Source organism: Bombyx mandarina, chromosome 05 (assembly GCF_030267445.1).
Source record: "Bombyx mandarina strain Sakado chromosome 05, ASM3026744v2".
In the NCBI taxonomy this organism is placed as follows: domain Eukaryota; kingdom Metazoa; phylum Arthropoda; class Insecta; order Lepidoptera; family Bombycidae; genus Bombyx; species Bombyx mandarina.
This window is the reverse complement of record NC_143212.1, coordinates 8574735-8589224: the sequence shown is the minus strand read 5'-3', so window position 1 is coordinate 8589224 and position 14490 is coordinate 8574735. Positions and strand designations below refer to the sequence as shown.

Sequence of the window (14490 nt, the reverse complement as noted above, 5' to 3'; positions counted from 1 at the left end):
TCAGTCTCAGGTCCATTAGACGAGCATTCAAACGATGTCCTGTTTTTCTTCGATATACCCGAAGCCCTAAGTCTTCATTTAACACCCTGTTCACCGTGATTCTGCTTAACCCCATCTGAAGGGCCAACAGTTTCTGCTTACGTTTGGGATTTCTTTGAATTCGCGCCTTCACAGCTTTTATCACTGCTGGAGTCCTAACAGACCGAGGGCGACCACTTCTTGACCTGTCATCTACACTAGAGTCTTCATTGTATCGTTTGATGGTACGATAAACGAATCTTTTGGTTATATTCTAATTTTTCAATATGTTAAAAATTTGAATTGGCGCGTAACCGCAACGATGCAACGCAATAATTGCAACACGGTCTTCTTTAAGCGTCCACTCCATATTTAAAAATGAGTAAAATTCTAAAAGTATACATTTTTATTTTCATGAACAATTCCAAATTCGAATTCAATAAACTTTTTTGTGGCCAGCATTCTAAAAGAAAAGTTTTTACTGTGTGACAAATTGACAATACTTATGACCTGACTAGGTATAACAAATAAACGAATTTCAGTTCATTTCATTACCCATTGTTTTATTTCCTAAAATGTAACTAGTAGACCTAATCTGCACATGTCATGAAAATAGCACAGAAGTAAAAACACAAGCAATTTTAAATCAATTGAACATGTGAATGCAGGAAAAGAGCACCCGATACGCACATACCATGTGTGCTGCAGTGTCTCACTCAGTGTGCCAGATATTAATTTGCTTTTAACTGTGCACGGCCCACTTAGCCAGTACATTTAAGGAGGAATTGCGTAGTTAAGCGCAACATAATATTGAAGTCGCGGTTGAGTATTCGGACGTTAAGCATGAGTTTGAGGGAGTTTAAGAAATAGAACTGTGGTAAGGATGTTTGTAATAAAACTCAGATCTAGATTTTCGACGATGCAATTCCCAAAAAAAACCGTCGAAAAAAGTCACCATGACGACGAAGCAATGTTTGGAATTGAATTTACATAAATAAACTTTTGCAAGCACGTGTTTTGTATTTACATAGGGCTACACAGAATTACTTGAGGTAAACACTGATGCTTCTGTATAATTTTGTCCTTTAAATAAATTTTATATGGTCACCACATTAGACAAGGACACCACGACCAAAAACACCAAAAAGCTTTCTCTTTCAAGACCGGTTTCTCGGCATTAGACAGCACTCTAGTTGTAGGTACGTATTAACTCCATGGGGATAACCATCGGAGCACAGAGTTAAGTAAGGAATGTAGATCTGCCAAAGAGCAAAGAATGAATCTTTGATTTCTCCTTTTACATAATGCCACCAAGACGCTGCAATTAATTACCTATAATATGTTAATAACGAACTCATCATTTAATACCAAGATTATTAGAGCGCATTGTTTTTCTATTTAATGATTAATTACATGTAAATTCTCTATTATCAAATCGCCAACTTGGGTCAAGAGTAGGAAAATCTGCCGAAGCTGTTACTGAACTCACTACACACTTAAATTGGTTGTGGATAAGGTCGGCAGATAGTTCGTATTCCTATGGTTTTTAATTATATTTAGAGGTCCTTGGTTTACAAATGTATTCAATCATTAATAATCTTGTATGCTGATAATACTGCGTGTCATATGTAGGTATAAAGCTGATTTTTTTTTTAATGATTGAAGGATTACTGAGAAGGACGTGTCTAGGGCGTCGACGGTGACTGGCTCCTGCATGATCAGGATTCGGGGAGTAGTTAGCGGCGGCAACGATAAGGCGATTATCATGACGCATAGCCTTATTGAAGTACCGTTCCGACGCTGACTTCATGTATTTCTGGATAGATTCGAGGCCCAAGTCGTCGTGTAGTTCAACGTGGTTCTCTGTGGCTCCGTGGTTCTCACGAACCACGGAGCTCCGACGGCTAACCTGCAAAAGCGGGATTGTAGAGATTGGAGGGTGTCTATGTGTGTGCGGGCCGCGTGATAATAATACGTAGCGTTGATGCAGCTCATGAAAAATATAGGTGTGTTAAAACTGATTTATATGTGAATAAGGCGTTATTTTTCACCATCCAAATCACACGCATACACTTTCAGCATAATACTCAAAAGAGGAAAAAGAAACATTTTAGATTTTTTTATGTATTTTATACCATAATTTAATTATTTTGTTTAGACTGACGATCTTGTAGATTGTTTTGTATGTAGCACACAATTACATTCTTATAAGTAATAGTGAATTATTATTTTTCACAAATATGCTGTGAAGTGTGTGTAGGAAGTTAAAAAACCTGAATATTCATAGTATTTTATAACGTGACTAAAACGTGACAAATTATGGTTTGCAATATTATAAGCGGAGACATTTTTTGTATTAACCTGAGTTTATTTCTTTCTCAGGTGATTTGAAGACACATTGCACTCTTATGTTATTTTAGTATTAGTTTTATAGTGACCCCTCCCTTATTAAGCAGAAGTATTAACTTCAACAGATTTCTTTTCACCCGATGAATTCAAGACAATGGATTCATTATTTTCACTCTCAATATTCTTAGCTTTTTTGGTATCGGTTTTTCGGAACTTTTCATATCTGTGAACATAAATAAGAGATAAGAATAAAATTAGCTATATTTTTACTACATTGTGAGCTTTCTATGATTCATATCTTATTGTTTGTATTTGTCGCTAATAATAAACATTATAATTATAGTCGGATTTTTAATTAGACGAAGCCAGCTGACAGTAGCTAATGTCACTTTGTGAAATAATGTTGCTATATTTAAAGTAATAGTGATGCGTTCAGTTCTCGTTCAATCACATAAATGAACAATGAGTGTGAAGAGTTAATCATTAATTTCAAACTATAAAAGAATATTATTTATATTTTACAATAAAATTGTATTAAAGTGATCCAATATAATAATATGTTACTAGTAGTATGTAACTACAATCAGTTTTTTTTATTTTCATTACCTATGTACCTATAATTGTTATATTTTATACATCTATAGTTTCAACTATATGATGCATTGGAAATAGGACAGTCTTACAAACTTCCTCGCAATGTTTTTCTTAATGTTTAAAACACTCGGTATTTAGTACAGGTAGATACCATAGGAACATAATGTTTCGTCGAAAACTCGTTGGTATGTACAAAACACGGCTAAAATTCGAACCCCGTGCCCGATATCGGCAGTTCGGCACACTAACTATTCACTAGACAATCGAGGCAATTTCATTAATTCAGGAGTTTTTTCAATCGTTCACTTTGTCACAACACTATTTTTATTTCATCAAAAACTGACAACACAGTAAACGTCAGTTTACTTCGTCTAATAAAAAATCCGACTATAGATTATTGTGACCGGTGTTGTGGGATACAATTATTATTATTATTATTTTAATTGATACAAATATATACACCATTATAACACCAATGGACAGGAATGGGCAACTGTCACCAATTTACTATCCTGTGGGTTAATATAATTATATGTTAATATATTTATGAATAAAAAAGTGACCTGTTTTAGTTTATGCCATCAACTGCTAATAATTTATGTTTATATGTTTACAATCACACTAAGAACATGGTTTATTATAGAAGCTTAAGAGAGGTTCATCTGTTAACATTCATTTCTTTTTTCTAAGATTTTTTAACTTGCATTACCTGTCTAGGTCCTCTTCATCATCAGTTCCTTCATTTCCTTGTGGGTCCACTTCTCGAAGAAGTTCTCCAATGTCTTTATCAACATCAGCCCATAATTTGTCTTCATTTGCTGAAACCGCAATATTATTAAAGTCAAATAATTTTATATTCATCTTTACAAATTTAGTATTTGCATTCTCATCTTTACAAAATCAGATTATTTTAGTTATGTATTCGTAAAGCAATAAGACCTCACCCGACATATTTGAAGTTTCAGTAGTATTGTCCGGTTTTTTCTTAACTTCATCAATAGTTTCCTCCTTTTCTTCTTTACCTTTAGCAACAACATCATTTGCAGATTCTTCCACATCTTCTATTTTTGAAAAATCAACATATGGTTATTATATTTCAAAACTTTATAGCTTTATACATATTATTAATAAATCATATATAAAATGTACAGCATTAACACCCTGAGACTAATAGAGGTTTTTATGAAAAATTTTAATGTTGAAATCTGTAATTGCGAGGAACTACTTTGTGCTACTTTTTATTGTATGTATATATTTTATTGTAACAAATTAAAATTGAACATTCTCAACATACGTTTCTGCTGATGAAGCTGTCGATGAATGCGCTCAGCATGCTTCCGAAGCGTGCGAGTGTCACGGTACTGCACGTATCGCCCGAGATGGAGACGAAGTCGACAGTGGCGCCGTACAACCTCTGTCAGTTCGGCACCACCGGTCTCGGCGCGCGTTAGATATGTGCGGCAAAGCTCACACCACCACACCTAAATAATGTAACAGAACACAATATTTGAATATTTTAAAACTCATTTTATTTGAAAACTTAATCTGCATTATAATATTGACAAATTCATGTAGAGTTAATACTAGGAGCGAAATTGACATTCTGATGGCTCGAAATAAGGAAATATGTAAGATATGTGCGCGTTTTCAACAATATACTACCTGTTCATAGATTTAAAAAAGTAAGTATTATATACGTTTACTGTATATTCGTTCTTATTTAAAAGGAGTAATATTATTTTTTAGGACTTAATTACATTATAATTATTTGGAACTCAAACATAAAAGTTAAACTCAAAATATAAGCTCTTAAGCATTCTAAAAACTTGCAATAAGAACATTCTGAATTTCGAATCAAGGATTATTGTCTGGCCATATTTCGAAATAAATAATAACAGAAACAAAAATCTTACCTCCAACTTCTTAATGTGTTCACTTCCAATGTTAATTTCTGCTTTTGTTTTTTTTGGACTACCTTCATCTTTTTTTTCTGTTCCTGAGTCATCATCCTCGACTTCTACAAATAAAGTATGTTTCACAAAAATAAAATAAGACAACTTTAATGAAGTTGAAAATTAAGACTAAGACGTTAATTAATTTTATTTCGCTAAAATGAGTCATACTTGTTACGAAATTTTTTGTTTTATTTTCCAAATATACCCAACATAACATTAAATGAACTCACCATCAACATCACCAACAGAATCAAGTGTCATGAAATTATCCAAATCAACATTCATGCCCTCATCACCACTACCCTCAGCTTTTGGACTCGCACGGCGTAAAGACTTGTTTGCTTTTTTCTTTAAAAATTAATTCTAAGATTAAAAAAAACACAAATCAGCTCAAATAGTTTGTTAATAAAGCGAAAATTCAAGCATACCTTAAGATGTTCTAGCGAACATATATGATGTTCATAGATCATAGGCGAACGATATGTAGTGCGACAAATTCGACAGAAGGGCATAAGGAAGCGCTTCATAGCTCGATGAGTATCGGTGAGGTTGTGAGCCTCGCGCGTGGTGCGATGGTTGAGGCGACATACGGGACAGAATGTCGTGCGCTCGGCGAGATCAGCGCCTGCTGCTGCTTCCAGTTCACGTTGAGCCACGCGTTGGGCCACGCGCATGCGGAGTAGCTGAGTCTTGTGGCGCCGTGCCACCACACCCATCGCTGCGCGGTGTCTCACTGACACCAAATGTTTTGTGTACCTCTGTAATAATTGCAGATTTTAGATATAAGAGGTGTCTTAATAAGAGTGTACCGTTTTATCTAAAATTTAACGACTCGTTTTTGAGCAAGATGTGATTTTTATTGCATTGTAAAGTAGAAGTGTTCCCATTAAGTAGATATGAAATAAAATATTGCAAATGACCACCATGGCTCTGATAACAGCTTGACATAAAATTGACATTGCTTTGGACATAAAATTTTCGGATCCCTACAAATCGTTCGATTTATAATGGAAGTGAAGTGAATGCCTATTATTGAAGAAAGTCGTTTTCGCCTATGAGGTGCATTTCCATCCGAATAGCTTCGTGAACAAAATTATCAGATAGAGAAACATGCGTCCAAAGCGGGAAACGGTTTTATATGAATTTTTTTCCAGCGGCGTGAAGCCCTCTTATTTGAGTTCAGTTTGTATTGGGTGCGAACGACATTATTTATGGGAAAATGCTAACAGTTATTGTGGCCTGTGGGAAAGTCTATCATAAAGATCTTGTTTTTTTTTTTAAATAGTAACTGATATATTGCATAATAATTAAGACAACTGTTATGAATAATTCAAAACTATAATAACTCACTGCAACTTCGACGAATACCTACCGCAAAAGTGGGGCATTTTTCTTTGCAGTGAACACACATAAGATTAACAAAGGGCCGCGTCGCAGTATCGGAGGCGGCATCGGGCTCCTTATCTGTGTCATCACCAGCAACTCCACCGACAACAGCAGCTTCAGCATCAGAATCTTCTGCCTCTACCTGTATATAATTAAAAAGTTGCACTCATACAAAGCATCAGTTATTGATGCTGTTTAATGAAGGGGTTCCTTGAATGATCAATGCATAAATAAAGCTTTAATAATTATTATACTGAATCTGTTTTTACACATATGAGTGTAGGATGAGGTGTGAATATATAAGTAATGTTTTAAATTAATAAATGCTTTCAAGAAATCCTCACAAGTCCCACCATAAGCTTTATAATTTTTAACAATTCCCGTATGCAGTAAATTTAGATTAGTTTACATTATTTTGTTTTGAATACAATTGAATCATACTCAGTTTTGTAATTTTGTGTTTATGAAATTATATTTTTTATTATTATTCTGACTGACTCGATGGTCCTGTAGTTAGCGCCCCTGACTGTTGCCCCACATCATCCATGTAATGAACAGCTTTATTAGGACTATATACATATCGCTCATTTGGAGCGACTGTGACACAACTGTAAATTTGTAAATTTTACACTATGCCAGTTTTCGTAATACTAATGAAGTTTCTAAATATTTCTCACAGTTAATGACTATCTCTATTATTTTACTCTTGTAGTTTGAAGTCTAGGCTTGAAAGGAGACGAATTTTTTAATAAAATAATAAAACCATATCTAAGTGGAAAAAAAATATCATTGTGGTATAATTAAATCAATTTTACATTTTTTTAGTAATTAGGTCACTGTCGCTCCAAATGAGCGATATATATATATATATATATTTAATCGTATACGAGTATGTATCTAGGTTAGTCTCTGGTATGCATAACACAAGGAATCGTAATTTAAGGCCGGATGACCATGCCTTTTGTTCCTAGTTTTATTATTATTATTATTTCTGTACTTAATATTGATATAGATTTAAACAAATTATAATATCTTACAATAATCAAAATATTATTTATACTATTACTATTTATACTATATACTAATATTTTTTTATCCTAACCCCTTGTGGTCATAAGACTAATGGAAGACTAAATAAACTATATGTTCAATACACATTGACCCTAGATCTCAGGGTTAACAATTTTATAAGTTGAACTTTTAAAATTGGATTAAAAAAAATTTATAACCTTTAATGTTACTATTCTTTTAAAGAGGCCCCAGTAGAACAATTCCATGGGTAACTACAAAATTTAACGTTTACATAAGAGTGAACGGTAATCTCATTGTGGCGACGATCGAAATGTCGTTAGTATTTAAAGTCAAAGGTACGACTATTCATCATCTCGGACTTGTGAGCTTCCAACAATCAACTCTCGATGCAAGTTCCCTTACTCACACCCCAAAAACGCAACGATTGCCAGCAATTTGCATAACCTACCACTTTTAGTGGAAAGAATGATACTATGACACTACAACAAGATAGAAATTTGAGAGCGAGAGCAAGGCATAATTGCTTTAGATGGGCAGACAACATTACAATCTTTTAAAAGATTACAAAGTGAGTGTTACATAATATTGAGATATAATCTAGAAGTCACAATTGTAATATATAATACGCTTTTGACTAGAACGCACTATTTCGCAACAGAAATTAATAAAATTGTGGTATCCACCCTTACAGATTTTTACGCATACTTTACTGTTATCCCTTGAAGAAATGGCTACTGTCACGAATATAATAATATATATGAAGATAGTTTGTACTACTACCAGAAAGAGATGATGTGGACAAAAGTAGCAGTAACTTGATATGGTTGATGACAGTCTTCTAATGGATATCCACAAACCACGAAAGACTTGGCTGACAAGTATGATAGATTTGATACATCCCTATTGTCTACAAATAATAAAACTATAGAAAAGTAATTACGCTTCAAAAATGGTTCCACGTAAATAGCCACCGCGGAGGGCGGGGCTTAAAATAGCTACAGAACGGTGCGCCAGTTCGCTGTGGCACTCGTGTCGTGCGGTCGTGTTGCATCAGTTTTCGGTTAACCAGATAATTATTATTTTGCGCTTTTTAATTTTGCAAGTATGCAATCGTGTGTCGTGCAATGGTTTTAAAGCCATACAGATATGAAAAATAGTGGAATTATCTTTCATTAGTAAGTATACAAACACCGAAAAATTTTATACTATTTATGATGGATAGTGTTATGCGATATTGTTACGTACGATTACGTTTTCTATGCAGTAGTAGTTCTTTATACTGCTCAGATAAAACATAGGTTTTATTTAAGTAACAATTATGATATTATGCAGCGATAACAAATGATTTTATTACTGCAGATTACCGACAAATGAAATTCGACTTAAAAAAAAAGAAAATTGTGTGTGCAAGTCACACACGGTAGAAGTGAAAAAATAAGAATAATCGCAAGGGTCAACCACCAACCACTCCGCAGCGCAATGGAGTAGCCTCACCCTGGGGGAACCGCCTGCATGACCACGGTATCATGGGTAAGCATGATTTAGCAAGAGAAATACGAGAACCTCTATCAAATGTGTAACATCTCGTCATCGCGATTCAGGAATTGTTGAATTTACGTGCAGCGACATTTGTTGATAGCAAACTAAATAGAAATAATTGTAAATCATCTTTTATAGTATGAGGTAGCGCCCTCTGTGAATTGATATTTTAACTTCACGTTTAATTTTTTCGTTTCATCGAGTTTGAAATCACTACAACGATTCTACAGAAGTTTCACTTCAAAAATGCCGCTTGTGATAGAAAGCTAGCTTGGAAAGAAATGAAATAAATTGGACACATTGCAAAAATAGCACAATGTAAAGCATACTTTCAAAAAGAAGCCATGTACATACTTGAAAGTGGAAGTCGTGTGCCTTACACCTTATATACTAGTAGTAGTAGTCGTATTGATTTTAAGTTTATCATATTTTCATCTTATGTACTAACTCATAAACTGCATTTATTTTTATTGCAGTAATAAAGTCATTTAATAAAAAAACGAGAAAATATTTCATGAATTCATTACTACTGCATAACGTCATCGTCATAAGGGTGCGCTGGGTGGCGCTTGCGAACCGTGACCTTGGCGTGACTAATCGCGTGCAAGCGTTTTTTCATGAAAGAGTGTGAGTGTTCGTTGTATTTGCTTTTATTTGTGTGCGTAAATGGCACCATAATTTAAAGTGCAATTGAAAGCGATTTACTGTTCTATAGTTTTATTATTCGTAGCCTATTGTAATCGCCAGTTTTTTTCCCTGTAAATAATGAAGGAAGAAAGTTGTGTAATAAATTGTCTGCCGAATTTACAGTAAATTTGGGTAAATCTTAACTCAATGTGGGCTATAAACATTCTACATCTACCCGTCAACATAAATAAAAAGGAAACATGCTCACTATATTAATTTTTAGCAAACCATTGATGTGTCAACTAGACAATTTGTTGATTGTTTGAGAAATGATATGGCGATACAAGTAACGCAATGTCGTCAGATAACCGAAAGGGATATTCAAACAACTAAAAACACCCCTCGATTACCCTAAAAAATCTCGAGAGGGAGCGCGTTCCATAGCAGAACAGACTGCACGACGAAAGAGCTATGAACCATAAGTAGAGCTATGTATGGGACAACAAATTAATAGGCTATGGAGGGAACGTAGGGCTCGCTCACGGGTGGAGTAAAGACATTGAAAATAGGGAATTATATAGGAATGAGGTTAGGGAGACATAAGGAAGGAATGTAAAGTCATCAGTGCAAGTAAATTACGACGCTGGCGTAAGATACTTGAGCTCTCCAGTCGAGTCGAGTCCTATGTAAAGGTGTAGGTTCTTAACCACCGAACTTAGGAGAATCGCTGTACCATTATAGATTACTGATGAGAGTAGTAGTTAAGCGGTGGACAATACGAAGACTACCCAAAATAATGGCTTGGCATTTATTGATCTTTAATGATGATAAAGTCAATCAAAATAATAAAAAGAACATTATTTTAAGTTTTTTAGCATTGTGCAACCTCCTACATTAGCTTAGCTTAATGAATCGGTAATTTCAATAAAAATTCATAACTTTTTGTTATTACGGTAGTTAGTAAAGGGCTGCGCGAGTTTGGCGCTTAAGCGACATTTGACCCGAGCGTTGGCCTTTTTTTATTTTGTTGCAAATTTATTGTGACAAATTTTTTAGGAAATTATTGTTTCATACAGCTATATTAACAAGGTGGAGCATGAATTGTGTCTAATAAATCTAACTTTTTTCCATCATGTACCTATGGTATTTTTTTACCTATCATTAAATGTGTTATAAGTATACTATCATCTGTCTGTCCATCTGTGTATAAATATCATGATAATTATCATTAAAACGTGGGTTTTAAAAAAAATCTTACCTTTGGCGACTTATTTTTTGGTTCTTTCTTTTCTTCAGTTATTTCTTCCTTGTCGTCAGCATCCCAATCTTCTTCAGTTGAGGATGCTTCTTCTTTGGATTTGATGGAACTGTTTGATGTTTTGATGACACATTGATGAATTTGTATTTAACATGTACAGAGAAAATATTTAAAAATATTTCACACTTCAATAAATAAATAACTTCTTGAAGTCTATTTGAAGAGAGGAAAAATAATATTTACTTTGAGTATGTATATCTGGTTTATAAATCTCATACATGAAGCTATTTGAATTGGAGGATCAAGTAGAGAGTATCTTTGTTTAAAATTCAGTTACAAATCTCTTTTATTCCTAATGGTAAAATTTTATATATGGTAGATGAAAAATTTATGCACATTCGCTATTTTTCAGATGTGATGTTTGCATTTTAATATTTATCACCCATTAATGATGGTATTACATCCGTTACCAATCATCATCATCCAGCCGCTAAGCACTCATCTCATTCACGAGTTCATCGATGAGCTCATAGATCATTATCAGATCATCATTATTGTTCTAAATAAATATATTTTTTATCATCTTTTCAATTTACCTGCGTCCCTTGACGCTTCTAAAGGCACGGTTGTAATTGAGGGTTCTATCAGCGAACCGCCTCGTAAAGGAGGCACGCGAGCGCGGTGTGCCGCGATAGGATGCTCGCGAGCGCAGAGTGCGGCCACGGAAGGGGCGGCGCGGGCGGGTGCCGATGCGCGGCTCTCGCGGGGGGCCCATACCGCTTGGTTTGCGGTAGCTTTCTCTGGCGGGCGATCGTCTTCGTTCATCCCCACCGAAGGACCTCCTTTCGCCTCCGTAATTTTCCTGCCTTGAGCTGTAGGACCCGCCGTAATGACCGCCGCCGCCGTCATGGCTACGTCTTTCGGCTGGTCCCTGTACATAACTCTCTATGGTTCCCTTCATCTTTCTTTTATTGTGAACAAACTAAATTTAGTATTAAAATGTGAAAAATTTAAAGTCTTCTCATGATGACTTTTTTAAGATCCTTCTACTGGCCCCTGTTCAAAATGAAACTATTTTTCACTAGTCATTGTAGTTGATGTATTGCCAAAATTTCATTATTATTTTTGACAATTTCTTTAAATTAGATTGAATTAAGTTTGCAATAAAAAGGCATTTTGGCATATTACACATTTCATTTGAATACCGTTACTTATTTAAAACCTCCAATAAAACAATTTGTGAATTTTTGGTGTTTGCTATATTCCTGAACCGCCAGTGGCTATTATGTTTTATTTTTCCTATAAGTAGAAAACAGTCCAGATACATGAATTCTTAAAATTTGAAAACTCTATTTCATCTACATATTTTAGAAACTTATAATATTCTTTATTCCTTACTTCTGGTCTATAGTTTGTCTTTTACAACAATCTTGTTTCTAACATTTAAACTTCAATGGTTATCTCCACTTGTTACATGATAGATATTCTTTTCTCAACATGCTTTCAGTGTTTCAAATATACTCATGGAATACAGCTGCTGGCTGATAATTTATTAAGTTTTGCAATTCATTTGGGCTTCATATTGCAGCTAGCAAACAGGCTTTTAAAATGAGTAAAAATATGTGATCAATTTTACAATTTTAATCTTTACTAAAATTTACCTCCATCCTCATTCTTTTTCTTTCTGGTGATCCTCCTCTACCTCCATACTCTCTGTTTGAATAGTTAACAGAGCTTTCCTATTAAAACAGACATTCATTATGATATGTTCCCATTGGCATTTAAATAAGTTTTTTTTAGAAAACTTACATTTCGATATGTTTTTTTGTAAGACTCATCTACTCTGTCACGACTGGTGTTGTAACTCCTTCCACCGCTATTATAACGAGTATCATTATTGTATGATGAATAGCTTGCGCCACCACCACGGCCTCCACGGCTTTCATAACTGCCTCGATTGCTACTGCCTCTATAAGAACCTCTGTATCCGCTACCTCTACCACCACTGTAGCTCACTCGTCCATAATAACCACGACCTCGGGACGACATCTAAAAATTTAAAGATCCAACATTTAAATAATTTCTAGTACATTTATGGTACCTGGCTGTACTGTGAATATTTTGAATGTATGAAATGTATGAAACAAATCATCTGTTAAACTGTGCATCATCTGCGGATAGCAGTACTATGACCAAGAAATTATCTGAAGGGGTAACACCAACTGTAAAGTTTCAAATTAATGAGTGCCACTTAATCGTTTTACATTAACTATTTGTTAATCATATATGTCAATGCAAGGTTAGTTTGGTATTACGATCTATTCTTCTCTGAGAGACAAGCCCTTTGCCAAAAAATATAAGAAATATTTAGATTAGAAAAAAAAAAATGCTATTTGTTCTGAAGAAACTAAAATGAACTATATACCAAATTTTTCAATTTTCTTTTGCTCTTTCCTCATTTAAAAGTTCATAGTTTCATTTAGTCTACTTATAAGCTGGTAATAAGTAGCTGGTAGTAATATATGTGATAACCGATGACGCTACATACAGCAAAATAACCAAGTACTATTTTAAACTAACAATAATGAAAACTCGTCTTCGCTTAAAATTTATTTCGGTAACAAATTTTAATAATTATTTTGCAATGATTATGATTTTTGTCTGTTGAATCAAAAAATCGCAGTTAAATGCTCCACGTTACTGAGCAACAAAAATGGCGGTAGCGGCATCTTAGATGCTGGACTTTCGCCGGGTGGCGACAAAACAGTATTTTCTCTCAAATTTGTCATTTATTTTCTGCCTATTTTCTTTTCGAGTCTTTTAGGTCATTAAACACATTAAACGTAGTTTTAATAAATTTATTGCGTAAGAATACTTACACCACAAAGTTCCTCCTACGTGCAATAATCACGATTGACCATAGATAATGGTAGATAATACATTTAATATTATGGGATTTTATGACCTGGTAACTAGGACTTTTAGGTCAAGTCTTATTTTAATTTATGTTCTTATTTTTATGAGAAATGATAATATGCAGTGAAATGAAATGAAATGAAATGAAATGAAATGAGGTGATATAGATGAAATATAATTTCAGTAAAATGGTGGTAATTTACTGAGACTTTTTCAGTGGGCTTTTTGGAGGATCCCGAGAAGTTACGTTCAGTGGCTTTGTTTGATTTTCCCACATTTGTGCACTTTCACAGATACTAAGGAGTTAATAAACTACCGTTATTACACACTTAAACCTGAAGAAACCCTAAATAGACAAATTAGAACAAAACACACAACTTCCCTCCTCGCGTTCCCGTTAAAGAGTCCCATTTAATATTAGTAGCATAATAGGCACAGATTATGAACGGCTAAACAGTTTGTCACATTTGAAAGTGCACGAAATGGTTAAAATCTTACTGGTGGTGTGACCTCTTGTCCTCTTGTGAGTCTGCGCGGGTAGGTACCACCATCCTGCCTATTTCTGCCGTGAAGCAGTAATGCGTTTCGGTTTGAAGGGTGGGGCAACCGTTGTAACTATACTTGAGACCTTAGAACTTATATCTCAAGGTAGGTGGCGCATTTACGTTGTGGATGTCTGTGGGCTCCAGTAACCACTTAACACCAGGTGGACTGTGAGCTCGTCCACCCATCTAAGCAATCAAAAAAATCACTGAAGTATGAAACCTATATAATAATAAGTGAATAATCTATGGTAGGTACATACATAGTATGTAC

The 14490-nt window shown here is 34.6% G+C and overlaps 1 protein-coding gene across 3 annotated transcripts; it reads right to left on the bottom strand.

The window, feature by feature from the left end:
• Nucleotides 1–2296: 2296 nt before the first annotated feature.
• Nucleotides 2297–14077, bottom strand: LOC114247689 (uncharacterized). Of its 3 annotated transcripts, none has more exons than XM_028180708.2 (13): nt 13638–14077; nt 12568–12807; nt 12420–12497; nt 11355–11689; nt 10759–10867; nt 6289–6444; nt 5345–5674; nt 5147–5264; nt 4875–4978; nt 4256–4442; nt 3906–4022; nt 3671–3779; nt 2297–2590 (listed from the first exon to the last, which is right to left on the bottom strand). In XM_028180708.2, exons 2-13 carry the CDS (start codon nt 12805–12807, stop codon nt 2467–2469), a joined length of 2007 nt encoding a protein of 668 aa, XP_028036509.2. In that variant the 5' UTR covers nt 13638–14077; the 3' UTR covers nt 2297–2466. The 3 variants fall into 3 exon arrangements, with proteins under 3 accessions (XP_028036509.2, XP_089583510.1, XP_089583509.1); XM_089727384.1 differs by having other exon boundaries at nt 13339–13642; XM_089727383.1 differs by lacking the exon at nt 13638–14077 and adding an exon at nt 13184–13634.
• Between the last annotated feature and the right edge of the window lie 413 nt (nt 14078–14490).

Bases quoted from the DNA above. Each gene is read 5' to 3' on its own strand.
- LOC114247689 (XM_028180708.2), bottom strand. From the start codon at position 12,807: ATGTCGTCCCGAGGTCGTGGTTATTATGGACGAGTGAGCTACAGTGGT. The intron at 4,979-5,146 runs GTGAGTTCATTT...CTTTATTTGTAG, and splicing joins TTCTGTTGGTGATGTTGATG to AAGTCGAGGATGATGACTCA. The intron at 4,443-4,874 runs GTAAGATTTTTG...TACATTATTTAG, and splicing joins AACACATTAAGAAGTTGGAG to GTGTGGTGGTGTGAGCTTTG.